Source organism: Apaloderma vittatum, unplaced genomic scaffold (genome assembly GCF_000703405.1).
Source record: "Apaloderma vittatum isolate BGI_N311 unplaced genomic scaffold, ASM70340v1 scaffold19447, whole genome shotgun sequence".
Lineage (NCBI taxonomy): Eukaryota > Metazoa > Chordata > Aves > Trogoniformes > Trogonidae > Apaloderma > Apaloderma vittatum.
This window is the reverse complement of record NW_009728110.1, coordinates 26,904-47,419: the sequence shown is the minus strand read 5'-3', so window position 1 is coordinate 47,419 and position 20,516 is coordinate 26,904. Positions and strand designations below refer to the sequence as shown.

The 20,516-nt window shown below is 38.0% G+C and overlaps 1 protein-coding gene across 1 annotated transcript in view; it reads right to left on the bottom strand.

The window, feature by feature from the left end:
- The window catches only part of LOC104277356 (neuron navigator 3-like), a gene marked incomplete at both ends in the record, with an annotated part of 45,666 nt that extends 25,476 nt beyond the window's left edge, over positions 1-20,190 (bottom strand). Inside the window, 3 exons of the mRNA XM_009873967.1 lie at positions 18,757-18,809; positions 19,523-19,640; positions 20,091-20,190. Of these exons, the coding sequence (XP_009872269.1) occupies positions 18,757-18,809; positions 19,523-19,640; positions 20,091-20,190 (271 nt within the window). The remainder of the gene's footprint in view (positions 1-18,756; positions 18,810-19,522; positions 19,641-20,090) is intronic.
- Positions 20,191-20,516: the final 326 nt, after the last annotated feature.

Genomic DNA, 20,516 nt, shown 5'->3' with positions numbered 1-20,516 from the left:
AGGTCGTGGGTTTGATTCCCGCTCGGTCCCCATGTGTTGCCTGATCTAGATGGGAGGTGGTGTCCCTGCCCATGACAGGGAGGTTGGACTAGATGATCTCTAAGGTCCCTTCCAACCTAGGCCATTCTATGGTTCTATGAATATGACATCTTATTATTACAGAGTGTTTCTCTCTATATATGCTCCTAGAATACTCTTGATATTTTGGCAGCAAAAGTAAAACAGTAATTTCTGTTAGCACTTCATTCAGCACTATCTTCCACAGCTTCCTGTGTGTTTTGATGTTCTAATTCATGAACAAAAGCCCCAGATAAAATTTGGCAAAGGATTTGCTCTGCAGAAGTTTTCTAATGTTGCTCACGGCTGATTAGGGACACTCATGGAAACAGTCTGCAGCAGAAACCCAGAGACTCACATGTATATTCATCTTCCAGAGCACAGAAACTCCATAAAAAAACCCCTCTTCAGTATTTGTTGCTTTTTTTTTTCCAATATCAATATTAAATAGTGGACCTTTGAGATTAGTATTACAGCACGAGATATTCTGTGTCACAGTAATTGTATTTTAAACACATTTTACCAGCAAGATTTCTTCCTGCATTTCCCTAGAGTACTGACTTGATTTGACCTGTATTTGACTCTTTCTTTTGCATGTAGATTACTCACTAATATAATTTGTGGAGGTCAATAGATTTAAATAAATGCAGAATTAGAAAATAAATTGTTGTCATTACACAGCTCATTCTCATTCAATTTCCATAGCACTAGTAGAATCATAATCAAATAAAGATACTATTCAGGCCTTACAGGTAGCACCCAGGACTTAAAATATTTACTATACACACACTGCATAAAATTAATAAAATGAAAAATGGAAAAGCAGATACTGTTTTATCTGTCTGAATTTCACATGGACTGAGCACAGAAGACGACAGACTTAGTTTTTTAGTTCTAGCTACTTTCTTAGTAGTAGGTGAAGTGCCAGTGCACTGGCTTTGACTGTAGGCTCTAACAAAAACCAGATTCAGGCAAGTATGTGTGGATAAAGCAGTTTTGATGCACACGCTGGAGATGGTGAGAGAATGAATCTGTCCATGGTAGACTTAAGTTATACAGAATGCTCAGGAAGAGATTGAAAAATATTTCAAGGTAGGCATGGCCTAAACTCTGATCTTCCCTTGTCTAACAGAGAACAGAATGAGAATTGGTCCTGTACGCTCTCACAGATACCTCTTTAAACCTATACACACACACAACCTAAAAGGTCTTTTTTTTTTTTCCCCAACATATAGTCTTGCACAACCTGCTACACCTAAAGCTCTTTGCAGATATTGAGACTAGCAAGTTTATTTCACTTTCTGTTCTTAATTGACTCATCCATTGCACACATTGTGACTTGTTGACAACGCACTTGTGGTGTGGGAAACACCCAGATTTTTAGTTTGCCTTGTAGCTTTGTTCCTTCTGGGTTTTCTTCCCAGCTGGTTTCACTAGTTTGTATTCCTGTTTTACCTCTCCTTACAGCAAAGGACTAGAAAGCTGACATGTGTTTTTATCCTCAGTTTTATCATTAAGATCATATAACAAAGCTGGACTTCATAAAGCAAGCAGGTGGACATTCAGCAGAATAAGCTCAGGTCCAATACTTCCTTCACCAAAAGCTAAAGATCAAACAACTCAGGGACCTTCTCCATTTTAACCGTGGGAACTGAATATTCTGCCCATTGTTCTACTTATTATCATGGTTTCATTGTACACATCTACATGTACTGTGATTTTGTCGGGCTGAGTATTAGGTCCAAATGCCCATTTGTGATCTCTAGCTTACACCAAGTATGTTCAAGCTGAGTCAAAAACATTATTCTTGATTAAAACTAGTATACCAAAGTGGAGGATCCTACTACAAAAAACATTTTTTCCCAACCCCCTCTCTACTATAGTGAGAACAAAAGAGTAGGGTTAAACACTTTCAAAGGGAACAATGTGAAATAAATTCCTATGGGCTCATTTTACAGGCATTATAGTTGAACTAACAAGCTGACTCTTTTGATACACCACAGGTTAAACTAGTTTCACACATCTGAAAGCAAGCCATTTGCTTTCTTGTCTCTTGCATATTTGAAGTTGGGTATGCTTATTAACATATACATGTGTCCATCCTAAACTAATTCTAAAAGATTTTTATTACTAAGGAAGACTATCTGAAAGTCTTATATTTCCATCAGAATTTCCTGTAAAGAAACCGTACACAGTATGATTATGTAATAAACAAATATTTTTTACTACTACTTAATAAAGGACACTTGGAAGAACAGAGAATAAACCCTAATCCTGAAGTAAATGCAATGCAAAGAAATGTGGCCCAGAGTAATGCAAAACTGTGCAAACTGTGACCCAACTGAGGAACCTCTTTAGTTTCAATTTTGTGGTCTCTGTGCAAGATGCTGGCATGGCAGGCTGCATGTTGCACTGTTCCCTTGACCAAAGACTAGCAAGATCGAGTGAAATTTGCCATGAATTCTCTGTTCATTTTGTAGAAATGGTGGCAATTAGAGGAAAGGGAAAATTGGGAGAAAAGCAAGCTCTCTCAAAACTTGCAAAAGCACAAAGAAGAGTAAAGACGTGAAAATCACGTTATTTACATTCTAGTAATTTATTTCCCATGAGCTCCTAGCATGACAGCTTATTGCAGTATCTTTTTTTGTAGCTCTGCTCGAAGGCAATGTCAAGTTTCCATGGTTGGTGTAAATTTGAAAACCCACCCAGATAAAACAGGTGTTAGCAGTCCTGCTGGGACATATTAAGTGCATTCTGCTGACTTGATGTTGCACGTGGCCTGTTACCTCACCCAGATGTAAGGCACATTCTATTTTTTTCATGGAAATTATAATGCGTTTCAGGGTGCTAAGCAGAGTATACTGACACGCACACACGTTCAGCTTAGCTTTTTTTCTAACAAACTCCTCATTACTTGCAATAGAATAATTTCAGAAGCATTTAATAAAAATAACTATCAGTGAGCCATATAATATCAGTCCAAAAAACTGTTCCAAACTAAGCATTGACTTTGCAATAAGAGACCACATATGCAAATTAAAAACTGATTTACTGGAGGCATTTGGGGAGAATTTTACCTTAGAGAATAATAACTGCTGGTATGTAGAAGGCCTCCCAGGCAAAAATTTTTAGGAAATGATGCTGGAGTTATTTAATTATTAGTTATTTTTTTGAGGAAAGTATGATGGTATTATTTAAAACTGAAATACCTTCCACTTCCTTTTCCAACAGATATTAAGGGACAAGCACATCAAATTCTTCCAACATGCACTCCAAACACGAAATATGACCAGTAAACCCAGAAATGTGAAAACAAATTAACTTCTCAAATACTTGGATAATTCAAGAGAAGTATATACTGACCTGCTGATAAAAGAATGCATGAGGTCACTGTTGAGGTCAGAGTTTGAGCTGGAGTGTGTATTGTTTTTAAGAAAATGATACAGTGGGATATGGATCCCTTTCGTATTAGTGTCAATTCTGTCAGGGACATGGAAGTGACAATTTGTGTGGCAGATTTTTCACCAAGGCCCTGACCTGGTGCTTGGAAAGTTTGGGGTGAGTGTGTGATAATCTCTGTAATGTCAAATAGAACCTGTCTGCTGTTTCTTCTGTTTGCACACAACAAGTTAATGAACAATTCACTTATTCTAAATAAAAGCATTAATCCTAATCGTAATTTTTAGCTGGCAAAACAGATCATTAAGAACATCTGCTGGTCATTTTCAAATATAAAAGCCTATCTACAAACACCCCCAAAGCCATACGAGAATCCAAAATTTTACTCTGTTCATCTATATAACTTGTGTGAGCTTGCTTCCTGACTTCCTTTCATATTCACTCTTCCTTCTCTCTTGTCTGCATTTGCTCTACCCATTTCTATACTTACAGCAGACATCGTAAAGCACAGAATACAATGGTAATTTCTGAAGTGTTTTTGTGCTCTCATAGTAGAAATTGCAAGAAGAAAGTTCTGGATTTTTGATCAGAACGTAGTGCTGGATTTGGCCTGAATAGACTCCTGGACTGGGATTCAGAAAACCGTGAAAGTATTTCAGCTTCAATAACGCACATTAATTATTTAGAAAGCTAAAATATGACTCCACGGCAGCATGGGTCAAAAGAAAAAGACCAGGCAAAAGTTCTTTTCCAGAGTCTCAACCCCTACTTCAGTGCTCTCATGTCTGCAGGCCTGTGGCCACTGCCACTGTGAAAGAGCCCTACACATACACACAAAATTGGAGATAAATGCTGCCCTGGGAGGACATTTTTTAAGGCAATGATAAAAGGAACTCTGTTTAAGCTCAGAGTTTTTTAAAGCAATGCATCACTTTAGCGAGCCTGTCTACAACCTTTTTTTTAGTTATGCAACACTTCGGAGTCAGCAAGGTACCACCATCTAAATATTTATGGAACATGGCAACTTCCGAAAATTGGAAGGTAATGTGAAAATGCATGCTTCTTTAAAACAGAGGAGTTTCTCTCCATTAGGTCAAAAGAGAGTCTACAACAGAGTGCTCATTTACTAGATTTAATTAAATCTTTGAAAGCATTCCAGTTCTCTCCTTCACAACTATTTAGCACATAGCAACTTCATTTAGCTCGTCAAAAAAAAAAGCAGCTTTTAGAAGTAAGGGCAATTACAACCAGTAATTACAAAACAGATAAACTAAGGGCATTTCACTGCATCTCTTGAACTTTGGAAGAGGAATCCACCCAGATGGACTTTCTTGACTACACCAAAAGTCAAAACATTACAATATGTGCATGGGAAACACCGATGATTTCTGTTATCCTTCTGGCCCTTAGATTGTATAAACACTCTGATGTTTTTTTAATTATATTTTGCATATTACCCTGAAAATAATTTATAAAATATTGACTCCTGAGAAGAAAAATTATAAAAATACTTGTAATTAGCAACCTCTAAAAGTACTGTCTAGAGACTTCTGTAATCTAATGTTATGTGTCTGGTCCTCCAGCTGGAACTTAAAGTCCGTGGAAAGATATGTGTGGGAGAGAATGTAACATTAGTCACTGGTTTTCCTTTATGTTTAGTTTTCATATTACTGAATCAAATTGATCTAAAACATAAAAAAGGACTCAAAAAACCAAAATCAATGATGAATTGATGTCACAGGTTATTAAAACTGTTCAAATTAAACCAGACATTTTTAAAACCAATAGGGATTACACAAAAGACTCAGATTCAGGCTTTCATTTTTGCTAGTGTACCTTAGCAGTGTATTTTATACCATGTTTAGCGTAATATACAAATAAATATTAGGTCATGCTGTTTATGTCTTCACACCATGCTTATAAACAGCCTTAACAATTATCTCTTTGCTTTGCTCTCATAACCATGGGAAGCATTTTCCATATTTTCACAAGATCTTGTGTCTAGATTCTTAGTCAAGGAAAATAAAAGCACCTGAAGCCACAGAAGGCAATGCGATATCAGTTCTCAAGTTCAATAGGACCAGGATTCTTTGTGAATTCTTAGCCAAATGATAGAATAGAAACATCCGAAGGGTTTAAGGCTATAAAATGAGGCCTGAACAAGCACTTACTGCTTGTTGTCACTTTACTTCCAGTTGCAGGCAATGAAGTGTGAAGTGTAGGAGGAAACAAGGTTTTAAATAGTTATCCAAGTGTTTCCAAGTTCCAAAATACAGCCAGTAATATTTGAAAAATAAGCACTTACTGGGCTTTGGAGGGGGCAAATGTCTTCAAAAATGTTAATTTATATGATGTAACAATATAAATCTTTCAAAACTGTTTATGCTAAGAAATCCAAATAGAAGCCTTATATATACAAGAGCTGTGAAGACACCCTTACACATATGTTTAGTGTGGACTATTGCTGCTGATCTGTCTATGAACTGAGAGCTTTTATTTAAAAAAAAAAAACAAACAAAAAATAAAGCCAAGGAAACAAAACCAAAATCAAACACCACCCCCCCACCACCCCCAATTTAAAGTTATTATTGCGAGGAATTACTGAGAAAAATCTGTGAGTGACAGAGAAAACGTCCCACTAGATTGGGATGCTGGTTAGCTAATCATGCATGCAGTTAGAATGCACAAAACTGCAGCTATCTAACTTCATAAACTATTATTTATTTCACGTGCAAATAGATCTCAGCTCTCTCGTGTGGAAACGCTGGGACAAAGAAAATTGTTGTAGCATTTTTTTCCCTAGAGGGAGATGTCATTGGTATGCTCCCATTGTAATTCCAGAGAAACTCTGAAGAATCAAGAGGTATGAATAATTCAAACAAGGTTCCAATTAGCTAACAATACAAGCCTAAATGAAGCGTATTCTAATTATTTTAGAATTAAAGACTGCCAAAAGCTACAAGCTAAAATACAAACTTATTTCTATTTTGGGAAGATTGTTCAAAATCAAAGTTTAGGACTTCCATGGTTTAGTGCTGGTCAGGATGCCACTTGATAGAATTGGTAAGACCTGCCTAGGTAAACAAATGTTTTAAATTGATATAAATTCTTCAAAATGCAAAAATTATTTGTGATCAGTTTCTGAGATTGAATGCAATCAAGGCCTATAAAAAAAAACGTATCTTGAACTGACTCTGAAACTCAACCCTGCCCAGACTAATTTATATTCAGACACTGGGCCGACTTAAAATAAGTTCAACTTAAAATAAGTATAGCTCTGAGTTATGTCATGTGATCATCTGTTGATCATATGGTCAGCAGACTCCTCAGACTGGGTGTGTTTTAAATAATTCCTGCACATCAGAAAGCTGCTAGATAGATTACTGTATTTATTCCATTTATTTCTGCTGAAACAAAAACGGTCATACTGTATTCTAACTATTTGTGTATTAAGTTTCAGGTCACAGTGGATTTAAACAGACAAGTTATATAAAAAAACCCTCAAACTAAAATAAAAAAAACCCAAAACATAAGAAGATTGTGTTACTGTTTTAATTAGCCTAATCAAAAGCCTTTACATGAGAAGGGATTAGTTAATGCTATTGGAATAAGCAGCCTTAGTGATAACTTGCCTCTTCTACTGCTAGCTCAAGCCAATTTACCTTTATGTACCTTAATAGTATTGGCTATTTAGGGTTACCAGCTGTAAAATAGTTTAGATTTAAAGTTAACATCAGTATTTAAGTCCAGCTCAGTGGTGCCAAAATCTTTACTAACACAGAATTTCAGCTGCCTGATGGTACCTCACGTCATTCCAGATCCAGATAAGCTGGATCCGTGGGCTCCTAAAAAGAAGGGTAGGTTGGCAGAGCAGTAATTGCAGTCAATGAAAAAAAACACATGCCTACTCTGCACCCAGTCCCATGACTATGCACATGATCATAGGAGACAGATTTTTTTTTTCTGAGAAATCCAGCATGCTTCATTTTGACATGTCCTGGAATAAATGGTGATCACAGCAGCAAACCATAAGTGAATACTGAAAGAGCAGGCAAAGAAGTACCCTCTAATCCCCTGATACAATAATCATAGAACCACAGAATGGCCTAGGCTGGAAGGGACCTTAGAGATCATCTAGTCCAACCTCCCTGTTTTGGGCAGGGACGCCACCTCTTGACTAGACCAGGCAACACATGGGGACCGAGCGGGAATCGAACCCGCGACCTCAGTGTTGGTCCTTGTTGCCAGAACCGTGCTCAAACCACTGAGCTAACCGGCTCCCTAATAATTTTAGGTATTGCAAAAAAAAAGGAGGAGAATGGAAGAAAAAAATGGCTAGAGTCACTTATTCTTGCTAAGTCACCTCTTGCATTTCCGTTCTCAGAGAGGGAATGTTGACCTGATGGACTGTGGCTCTAATGCACCAGCATGTGCTCACTCACATGTGCCAACAACAGAGCACTGGGGAGAGGCTGTAGGTGGAGGGGATTTGCAACAGGGTTCAAAGAGGAGCTTACTCTTTGAATATAATTACTGCCAAATAAAAGAGCAAGGTTAGCGTGCATAGAAGTCAAAGAACACCGAAATGGTGAGTCTGTAAAACACACTGTAAAATCAAGCAGATTTGGCATTCCTTCTGTGAAACAGGCTAGCACTTAGCTGCAACAGATGTAGGCAGCTCCTGTTCCAGCAAGGGTAGAGTGAGAAAATACATCTGGACTGATCATAGTAGTTTCAGCATGCAGCTACTTTCTCTTCTTTTGCTTCATTTTCTAATATTGTAATTGTATTATCTTCTGGAAGTAATGTAATATTTCTGCAAAAACTTTTTCTGGCATTATATTTTTGGTATTTTACTTTCTAGCAGGAGACCAGGGGGAGGTTGTCAAGACATTTTAATGAGCTTAACAATTACAAATGGAGAAGGACAGGATGGTTTTTGTTACCACATGGGTTTGTAATTAGCACACTACATTGTTGGGACATTCTGTGTTACTTTATTATCTCTCCTGTCTTTCAGACTTTTTGCTATAAGGCCAAACTTTGAAATACTGAGTATGTATAGCCACTAAAAGATGATTCAGTGACAAGCACTGTTACCTAGGCATAATGTACCACATTACACCTCCAAAAGCTTGACAATTTGTCGAACAGTGTTTATTTTAAGCACATGTAAGTGCTTAACATTACAAGAGTTGTGTCTTATTCCCTCCCTTCTGCAGCCAAATTCACAAGGCAAATGCTGTTCCACCCTAACATTGCTACTTACGATCCTTTTTCTTTCCCATTAATCAAAATGGAAGCAACAACTTGCTGCTTTCTGGCCCCCTCTGCTGCTTTGCACGTTACACCACAGACAGCATTTTAGGGACAGTTGCACAATTCCTGTATCTCCATTAAAACATCCTCCCAGCAGCTGGATTTCCCAGCCCAATCAAATAAAAGAAGATGATATTCATACTTGGGGTGTGCCCCCATTTATTGTTTGCAGATGTCAATGCTTAAATCTCAAACTATGTCTAACATCTCTTTTCTATAATTAATCTGGACTCGTCCTAAAGAACAGAGTAGCTCTGGCAGTTCAGTAGAAGGGTGGCCACTTCAGACTTTTGGAGACGTCCAGATAATACAACAGATTCAAAGCCCCCAGAATTTTGAAGACTCCACAGACCTTCATTCACAAATGAGAAGTGGGGAGAGTGGCTTAAATGACTTTCAAAACTGATAAAATCATTGGGGATTCATCAGAACGACACAAGGTACTTCACATGGATGCATGTCTGTGTGTATGTGCTACACGGTGAAACACAGTGTTTCTTGTGAGAGTTCTATGTTACAGAAGCTGCAGAATTCACAGTAGTCAGCACAGGCAGTGGCAGAATATTTCAGGAAGAAGGATGAGTGAAATATCTTGGGACTCCTCTCCGATGTTAGGAAATCTTCTTTTAGTGAAAAGTCTACCTCTCTGAGGAAATTTGAGGCTTCACAGACATGAAACAATAACGTTCCCTAACTAACATGCAGCACACAAGATTATAAGAGTCTAAGCAGAAGTATTATAAAGGAAGCGGTTAGAAAATCTTTAAATAGAAGTCCTCAACTATAACCATAAGAGAACTGGCATTTTTCCACAGTTCCAAAATAACCAGACATTTGATAAAAATCTAGAAAGCTGACAAAATCGCAAAATTACCAAAAAGCCTTGTTTGGATATACTGTAAAATAAAACCACTACAGAGATACTGTTTATTTTCTTGTTCAGCTTAAATATGCATTTTTGCTGTTCAGCTAAACATCACACACTTTCTTCTCTATTTTTAAATCCAGTAAACATTCTAGACATTCCTAGTATTTATAACATGCTCTCCCTATAGAAGATGATAAAAATACACCATCATGAAGCACACATATTTACTGTAATCCTGCTGCCACTGTCCAGGAAAAATGTATTAATGACTACAACCAACAGGTGCTTTCTAAAATGCATGTCATAGTCAATTTGTGCATATGTATTTTAACTACATGGTTGTGTTAAAACTTTTCAGTGCATTTCTATTAATGGGAGGTTTCAAGGCCATTTATTCATCATCTCTTTGTCTAAACATTTGTATCATAAATATATATTTGATCAACTCCAAAACTTCAGGGAATGTTCACATGATATTTTTCAGGGGAAAAAAAAAAAGACCTAAAGCCAAAACAAACAGAAAATTGAAGAGCGTAGAAAGTTAACTACAGATAGGGGAAATGGGAAGACTGTCAGCTGCATCTCTTCAAAGTGTATGTCGCTCACAAGTCTTCAAGCATATTTCATTATTTCATCCCTGCATAGCCTCACAACACACTTTAACAGGAGTTTCTGATCAAACAACATTCCTGACAAACACAGATGAGAAGAAATGAGTGAAATGGGCATGTTTCAGTGGCATGTTCCAGATATAAAGACATGGGTTTCAAGGGATTGGGGGAGGGAGGGGAGGAGCAAGGTGCAAAGGCAAATTGCTGATTTTAAGGGCTTAAAATATGGGGTTTTGTTCAGCAGTCTTGGTCTATGGAAGCAAAATGTTCATAACCCTAATCCTAGCCCTAGCAAAGCAACCCTAACCAAGCAAACCCAAATCTAAAGTGAAGTCTCAGTAGATTTCATAGAGATTGATACCATCACAGTGTAAGTACATCTTACGATTATTTCCTTAACGTCTAGATGAGTTATTCTCATGTGAGTCCACTCATTAACAGGATGAAGAATTCATAAACCTAAACAAAAAAGCTAATAAATGCATGCAGTTTATATTTATGAATAATGTACTTCTTCTAGCCTGGTAAAATAATACTCAGGATGTGTTCCTGTGGCCTTTTCTTTTATGACTTTAGACAGTTGAATGAGAGTGAGTCAGGGGAAAATGCATCTCACTGCCTTATGCAAGTGAGTAACTCTGAGCTGTTCTGGGAGGAGGGATTGTCATCAATCCTGTGGTCTTTTTCATGTTCTCAGATCTTCTCTGGCTGTAAAGAGAACTGCTTGTTTCAGTGCAGAATAAAGAGTCTAACAAAAAGCCAAACCAGAATCAAATCATGTCAAAAAAGTGATGATTTGATTGCCTTCTCCTACCCTTCCTTTCCAAGCCTTTAAAATCCTTTGGTAGGATGGATAAAGTTTCCCATCCTTTGTGCTCTACTAGATGTAACTCTTGCATCAATTCTCCCACCCTTTCTTTCACAGTAAAAACATATTTGGTCTCCCACAAAAAGGCAACTGTTACTCTGCTTGTCTGTGCAGCTCTTACCGCATCTGTATTTTCCATTTCTAGAGTCTACAAAAATTTTCATTCACAAAAACAGTCTGAATTCTTCTTATTCCAGCTCCATGCTAAACCAATTTCCCTCTAATCTTACTCACACTGGCTATATTAATAACATTAATCTCTTCTCAGCAAAACGTGGAACCCGAATTCCAAAATTTCCATCCTTGAATGTCAACCACCTTTAACATTAACATCACTAACCTTAGCCTTACAGAAATTCTGTACTCTTTCCATTTTTTATTCCCTCTATTCATTTTGTCACAATTATTCCCATAATGTATCCTTAGATGGATGCTTATTACTCTCCTTATTTTTTTTCCTTTGTGGTCCCCCACAGCTCTATTTTGGATACTCTCATTTTCATTTTTATTCTAGTCATTACGTCAAGTTAATTTCATCTGCAAACAAAAAACAAACTTCTGTTCCTACACTGATGAAAGAGATGTTACTTCTTGTAACTAACCTTCAGTTTGCATTATCTATTTGTATATTTACATGCAGTGCTGTTAGCCAGCAAATTTCTAAACTCTGTGACACACAGGGTTACACAGAAAAGCCATGGACCCCCTATAAGGAATTCACAAGTTTATAAAAAGGGTTTGTTGACATTTAAAAGCAAGAGGAAGAGTGCAGTCCTGAAGGTCAGCTTCCAAAATTTTGTCCTGCAGTTACCATTTATTATTCAGGAATCTGAAAGAGCTTATTTCACTTTCCATAATGTTCAGTGCCCTGAGCAAATTCGAAGCAGTCAAGTATAACCTGATGCTCAGCACGCTGGTTCAACAGAGTGGTCACTTCCCCACACATGGAAAAGGATCTCATACACAGCCCTGCTGTCACCCCTGTTATTCCTAGGTAATGATATAAACACATGTATTGAAGGCTTGACAATAATTTCTCACTAATTTGAGCTCCATATGAACTGTGTGCCACAGGATTTTTTGGACTGCAGGAAGTTGACAAAACAGAGAAGAAATCATGCTTACATCCTTCCCGTGGTTGTACACATGCTGTGTACAAAAGGTAACGTCCCCTATGTGCTGATTTTGATGTACTTTGAAAAGTTCCCAGGCAACTAAAACTAAGTATGTATATTCCTCATGTGGGCATGCCAAATAGCTAATGATCTGGATTACAAGAATCTAGAATATGGGTACAGCATCACTGGAAAGACAATCTGGTCTCTTTCTCTGTTCCAGGTCTGAATACTCTCATTGAAATTAAAATTATTTTTCTAACTAGTTGTCAACATGAGAGAAAAGTCTTAATTTTCCACTGACCCTTTTCACCTTTACCTAGCACCTGAGCATATTCTTCAAATCTGCTCTTCTCCAAACACCCACACACAGGCTATGACTATGTCTTGCAGATTCTTTCTATGTAACACAGCTAAAATATGAGCTTTCCTATCTACAAACACAGGAAACACCTCACAGGAGTTCAGATTTTATTTACTACCATTTTTTTCCTCTGGCTTTACCGAGATCACTTCCTTAGATATCATGCTGTGAATGTGTCATCCTTTTCTAAAAATATATCCATTTTTTCTCTTAAGGGTGCTCCATTATTGAATCCTTGATATCCCTTACCTTACACAGAGGACATAATGTCCTGCCCATATTGTGAGAAGCAATTCCTTTTGACTATATTTTTAAACTGAAATTTGTACCAACTAAGGGTGTATTCTCAGTTCTTGTCCTAGCTCTTAAGCAAACTCCATCCTACCTAGCCTACAGTGTTCTACACATCAGGCTATTGATTTAATTTCTGAAAACTAAGTATGAAAGCACACACTGTACAGCAATGAGGCCACGGTCTTGTATTCCATTCATTTAAGCACACTAGACCTGCACAGCTGACCAAACCAGAGTCTTATTTCCTTTTATTTTCACAAAATTCTCATAGCAGACAGTTGTGAATTCTGTGAAGATCCACTGATAGCCATGGGATGAGTCTGAATTTAAAAAAAAGAGCATCACACAGGTGTCACTGTAGGAAGAAACTGGCCTGAAGATGCAAGGAGCTGAGAATAGTTTTCAGGACTCAGATTGAATTTCCAGTTGTAAGGCACCATATTTCTACACTTAGCCTGTTTTATGGATATATTTCAACACGGCCCACTTGTAGGGAAGGCTCACTTGGAGCTGCTCCAAAGCACGGAAAGCATATATTAAATCCATACAGCCAATCTCACCAACAAACTGCTACCAGCAAAACCAGAAGATTCTTATGCAGTTGACACTGTGCATAGAGAAAGAGCTCATGTGTGGGCCCACTTGATTCAGGGTTCCCAGCCTTCAAAGAGATCCATATAGACATACTCTACACATTTTCATGCGGAATTCTATGGGCCTTAGTAGAACCTACAATGCTTACGTTATACAAAATTATCCTGGTTTTCACCAAAACAATATTTAGACACAGAATGCTAATACTGATATTTTTGTCCTTGGATATTGACGTTCCTGGACAGCAAGGGATGCTCCTCAACAGTGTCTGGCCAGCATATCCCTGCCAGAGGAAGTCTGAAAGTGTCTGTACTGAAGGGAAGCACACATACTGTAGGGCAGGTGTACTCTGTGGCACACTTAGCAGTTTCAGTTTCCACTGATTCATCCCATCCACAGGCTGACTCCCTGATAAGAAGAGACTGGCATACACCTCATCCTTCTGCAGCCTTGGCTTCCTCTGGAGAAAAACTGAAGCACATGAGAAGAAAGGGCGCCACGGGGGGGCTTTTGTGAGTGTACAGGAATGCTGTGAAGCACATCTAACCAACACATTACAAAGTAATGTCCACCAGTATAGACATGGTCGTCTTGTCCTATTTCAGCTTGAGGCTTGAGACACTTCTTTAGCTACATCACAGAAAGTTCCCTCTATAACAAAAACCTTCCCCTCTTAAGCAAAGACTGATTCATTTACTTACTCTACCTTCTTTTTGCTAAAATAGACAATTTTTCTGTTTCATAGCAGAAAGTAAAAATTTCTAGCATTCTTGTGGTTCTTTTCTGAAACATTCTTAATTTATTAACATCTTTTAAAATTATTATTAATAAAATCAAATACAGTGTTGCATAAATTATCTTATTACTGCTGCACAGTCAGACTGATTCCCACTTTTAACAGAGACACTGCTACTCACCCAAAGATGATGCCAGCTCTGCTAACTGCAGCTTTTTGCTAAATGTTCATAACCATTTGGCAACGCGCTACAGCTCTAACACCTTTTCAAACTCCTGATTTCCAGGATGTGGTAAGCAAGACCTGTATTTATATTGAACTCAACTCTCGCTGTTGGACTCCAGCATGTCTGTATCCTAAACTATAAAAATCACCTTTGAAGCACACCTTTGGTTATATAAACTGGTAGACAACCATGCCAAAGATTGACAAAATGAAAGATAGTCTTCATTAAATGCATGCAACTACATTAGAAGCCTTTTAATAAGAAGAGTCTCTCCAGCTCCTTGATAACTATGAGAAAAACTCTGCTACCAACTAAAATTAACAATGTTTTTGCACCTAGATGTGTACTGGCATAGACATTTCTCATGGGAAGTAGTAAGAGCTAATTCTAAGGAAGAAAAAATAGCTAATAAGACAACATCAATCTCTGAAGAAAAAACCAACTTGAAAAGCAATATACAAAAATCTTTCAGCAACTTTGAATTTATTTTACTATTTATGCATCTGAAAGCACTATAGACCACACAAGGAAAGAATAAAAACATTAGTTTTGTAAAATTCTATAGGGGCAATACTGCAAATGTCACCATAAAATGATTTTCCATACAATACTTTTTGATACGTTTTCATTTTCTATGACAATCCCAGGATGGATTAAATTTGATACTCTGTATGCTTACTGTATTTTTAATACGATCTGTTTAGAGATGAAACAGTGGAGATCTTCCAGTACTTTTCTGATACGCTGAGGAAGAAAAAAATCTGAATTCTTTCTCTTTTGATCATTAGAGTAAAGCTTTATAACATATTTTCTAACTTTTTCTAATGACGGGGTAACTTACAACAGAAATCAAAGAAATAAATGGCTTATGAAGAAGCAGAAAGGAATCAGCTTTTGGTTGTATCAAAAAGTAAACCCTTGAAAGATCATTATCTTCTAAACAAAGATGATTTGAGGTTTCCTTAATTGGTAGACTTACAGAATAATTCATGCAATGAAAATATAGAAATGAATGTGGTATTATTTCACATTGCAGGAATTGAAAGAGATGGTGAAAAAAACCCCTGAAGTGCCATATTCCTCCTTGTATGCACAGCAGGAAAGAAAAAAATAGGCAAGACAAGCAGGAGACTCTATATGACACTGTAGACCAACAATATATAACACACAGAGCTTTAAATCCTTATTATCTTTAAAAAACCACTCATAAGAAATACCAAAACCATCTAACTACAGTAGATTTACCTAACAAGCAAGTAGATTTTGCAAATTCTCTTGCAAATTTCATTTGTTTAAAGTTTTGGAGATTTGAATATGAAATAATTTATTCCCCAGCAAATCTCAGGTTCTCAAATGTGTGTATGACATCAAATGTGTGTGCAGAATGACAGCCATGAGGACCCTGGTAGAGCTAATTATGCAGAAACTGGATGCTGCTGGGGTTCACAGGTTTTAATTTTTGTGAACTTGGACCTGTGGAGCCAGTTTAACCTGTCTGCAAGTACTTTATATATCACTTTCAAGATCAGCATAGACTGTGAGACATTGCAACAGACCTAACTAGAAGAAAACTAAAAAAGAAGGATTTCACACATATTTAAAATAAATATTAAAAGATGTTTCAGATTAAGGTAACATCTGAATCTCTTGAAAGATGAAGCTATTGGCAAGACAAAAAAACAAATTGTTAGTGGAACAGAATTTGGAAATATTGGTAGTCATTAATTCTGAGTTTATATAAATGTCATCTATAGGGGATAACCAAGTGTTTCCAGCAGCAGACAATCCATGTTAGTGTTCTCTAGCTTCTTTTAAACTAATAATATGCCTTAGACATCACCTCCTGGAAAGGGTGACAAATGGCAGATGAAGAGAGAAAACATTCTCTTTAACCGCAAGTTATGAGAGCAAGGATCATGACAACATAAGTGAAAGAAAAAGGTGGTAGGATTCTTGAGGTTTATTAAAGAAAAAGGTTAAAACAAAAGCAATCAATGAATGGCTAACAAATACGCTACAGGAATATCATGACTATTGCTGGTTTGATGGCTGATGTTCTGACGAATCCTAACAGGACACACTGCTCCATACTGCAATATGTCAAAGTAAAGTAGCTTCAACCGGTGCTACGTTGTATTTTTTTCTGCACATTACTAACCCACTGCTACAAAAAGAGGAGAATCGGCCTGTCATTTACTGAGCTGGCTAACAGAATTGAGCAGCATCAAGGCAAATTACCTGAAAACATGGTAGGATGGTGCCTTCAGCTAGGCTAGATCGGTGCACAGCCCAAAGGAAACAAATGGAGAGCAGACTCAAAACCTGGGGCCTCTGATATGCTCTGAGAAGAAAGCCAACAGGTTTGAACTACTTGAACTTCAGTACGTTTTAAACTTCCTAGCTCAGTTGAAGAGATCAGCAGTATAAAATTGGTATGTGAAAAGTCAGACAAATAATCTGATCAGACTGCAGAGATAAAAACAATGCAGTAAAGAGACTGAATCAAAGAAGGATAAATAAATATACTCCTACCAAGTTAAAGCAGTTAAATGTGATGCCTTAGCACCATGCAAACACTGACATATGACTACATATAGGAATTTCTGAAGCAGCTGGTTTGAGACCAGAACACCTTTGACCTATTCTTTGGCCTGTCTGAGCTGAGAGATGGGCTTATGGGAGGAGGAAGAGGGACATAAAGAGACTCCTACAGGTACTGCTGTGGCACGGATGTGCATCAACCATGCTTGGTCCACAACTGCAGCAGAGCCAGAGATGAAATCCAGACTCTCTATGTCACATAAAGATTTACATATCAACAGGGAACATACACAAATGTTGTCCTTTTGGAGATGAAAACGCTGTTAGAGTGCATAGTTCTTCTTGCAACTTGGCTTTCTCTCATCGAAATGAAGCTCAATAGAAATCAGAGCGGTGGGTCCCCAAGCAATCCTAGATGGTCACTAACCACTTAAATAACCTCAGCATATCATATCACTTTTCTGTGCTTTTGTCTCTTCTTGTTTGCCTTGTCTGTCTGGAATGGCAGGTTTTAATGTGATTAAAGTAGGGAGTGATTATCTCTTGATCTGTGTGTGTAATATTAGAGTTCCACACTGGAGTTCCCCATGTTCTCAGCTGGGGCCACTAGGTGCTGTTGTAATATGAGTAATTAAAATAATAACTATTATTAAGGAAATTGCATATATTCTTACTATGGACTGTTTCAAAAAGCCAGAAAGCCAGAGAAAAAACTTGTTCTAAACCTGCACATTTTTTGAAAAGAACTGAAAGACCTAGTTATTCACTTTACTGGTACCCAAAATCTTTTCCTTTTACTTTTGTAGCTTTGCAGGAAAAAAAAAAAAAAAGAAGCTGCAAATACCTTCTCTCTTTAAAAAATGCACTGAACAAATTAATTTTTTTTTCTGCTCCATTTCCATTCTTAAGCCAAGCTTCAGCAGCTTGCTGTTATGCAAGCTCATCCAAATCATTACATTTCAAAATTCTTGCCAGCTACACAGTCGTGCACCTTATTCACGTACTGTCTGGTTACGAACAGAAAGGCAAAGTCTTCAGCAAGAGGGAGCATGACTGGAACTGCAGATCATTCAGTAAATGCATGATGATGTTACAGAGGCTCAGATTTTGTACCTGTCAGTTCCACAGCCTTCTAAGGAGGTTTTATATTATTAAATGTAGTTGACTAGCCATAAACACAGTAAAAGATTAGTAAGACTCTGCATGAATCCCAGTCACAAAATGCTTCTTGCCTGAGAGTATTAAAATGTCTTTAAGCAGCTGCCAGCTATAACTCAGAGAGCAATATGACTAAAGTGCTATTTCTGAAAGTCTTGGAGTCAGTGCATCTAACTGGACTTTACAGTGGACAATCCAAAAAGCTATTTATATTCAAAAATAAGTTGGCAAATCCTGTTCATCAAACAAGTTTTCCAGACACAAAGACTCCACTTAAAAATTTGTTCTTGGATTTACTGCCCTTAAAAATGAAGTTAAATGAAATTATCTGGATCTTCAAAAGAATAGGTCTGCTAAGGCAGTTCTGGATTAATTAGAAGTGATGAAGACTTGCTTCTGGGTTACCTCGAGACTCAAGGCTAGTGAACACAGAAATGAAGTCACACTAAGCACATGTGGAAAAAGTACCAGGAATGCTATATGAGAATTAGGACTTTATGGTAAACAGGGGACAGAATATTCACAGTTTAAATAAATCAGTATTAAAAAGCATTTTAGGAAAGAGCAGAAGTGCCAACAGAGGCTAAAAATGCATTTTATTCTTACCATTTGAGACTGGCTCCGGGGACAGCCATTGATATCTTCAACCTTCTCATTTGCTAAACAAAAACAGTGAGGACAAAAGTAGAAGTAAACAATGAGATAAAACTTTTGTTGGTCAGGGAAAAAAAAAAAAAAAGAAAAAAAAGAAAAAAAAAAAGGACCTAACAAGCCAAACAAAAAAAAAAGAAAAAAACGAACCAGAAGAGCAGAAAAGACAGCAATAAAGTGCACAGGGTTTTGTTGACACAGAGCTCCTCTCTAAGTAAAGCTCAGCCGTACAGTAACAACACTCTTGTTAGCAGCAGTTGCTTCCACATGCCAAATCATGCAAAGGGGGAAGTGCGAAGGAGGTCGCTGCTAATTCTTCAGCCCCTGCAAAATAACTGCTGACATGAAATCTTCCACAATTGTCTTTGCAGGGTCAGGATAGAGTTTCAAGGCATCCCAGAGAGTATGAGCCACTCCAACTAACAAAATGCACACATGGGAGACATATGGTTTAATGGAGCATTCATTTCTGACAATTCAAAGTGTGTAAGATACAGTTCTGGCCATTTAAAGTATGGTTAAACAGCCACTTCCAAACATGCTCACATAAACATATTTTTTAATTAAGACAAGGACGAACCACACAAATATTAGAGACATATGGACCCAGTCAAATTGTATTATTTAGGGTTCATCTTATTGTTAAATACATTCAACTTGAATTATATATTCCCCCATGCAAGGAGTCAGCTCTCAGTGCTTCTCTCAGCCCTGGTCTTACCGATGATCTGGATGATCTCTGCTAGCAGAACTCCATCTGCAATGTCCTGTTGCAAATCCTTGATCAACCGCTTGTGGCCAGATTTCGCTAGGTAGTGGTTAGCCCAGTCAGTGTAAATCTGCAGAGCGGAGAGGGAGGGCAAGGGGGAGAGAGGGCAGAGGGAAAAGAAGACAATAAAAATTTTTAAAACAAATGTTGGCTTGCACACTAGAACTATTCTGAATCACATTCCCATTTAAGAAGTCAGCACCAAAGGAAACAATTTTAACGTTGTTTTTTGCCCTTTTTTTTTTTTAATGGCCATGTCTCTCCCCCATTCTCTGTTTTATTTTAACTTCAAATGATTCAGGCTGTTTCATGAGGGTTCAAACTCGCTGTGACCAAGCAAAATTCCCCTTATGACTGTAAAGGAAACTCCTGTCGTAAATCAGTCACATCTACCACAATTCCACCTCCCACCGTGTTTCTACCCCTATGCACATCCCACCACCGACTTCCACGCTCTGGGGCTGCCTAAGAGAAAGTGAGAGCAGAAATGTGCGCCTGTGTTTTGGTAAGGGTTTATCACATTCTCGCTGGCGATGCCTCTGTGACACTTTCTTCCAGTAATCGCCGTGTCCCACTGCGCAGGGACAGGTCGGTTGTCCCCTCGCCTGCGGTTCGGCGTGCTGTAATGCACACGGAGGAGACTGAGAGCACCAGATGTACGGCAGCCTCAGCGCTGGAATTAGAGTATATATGTTCTGGAAATATGCTGCGTCCTTTCTCCGCCAAAAGACGAGGAGGGGGGGGAAGGGTGAGACTGAGGAGCACCAAATACTTTGGAACAGGCAGCACAAAAATGGCACTTCTCAACAAAAAAGTTGAGGAGGACCAGCTGAACTACATGCTTCAAAATAAAAGGGGGGAGGGCAGAGAGAGAGGTTGAAGGTGTTTCTTAAGGTGTATGTGTGCATAGAGAGCGCATTTGGTAACACCCACAGTGCAGAGGGAC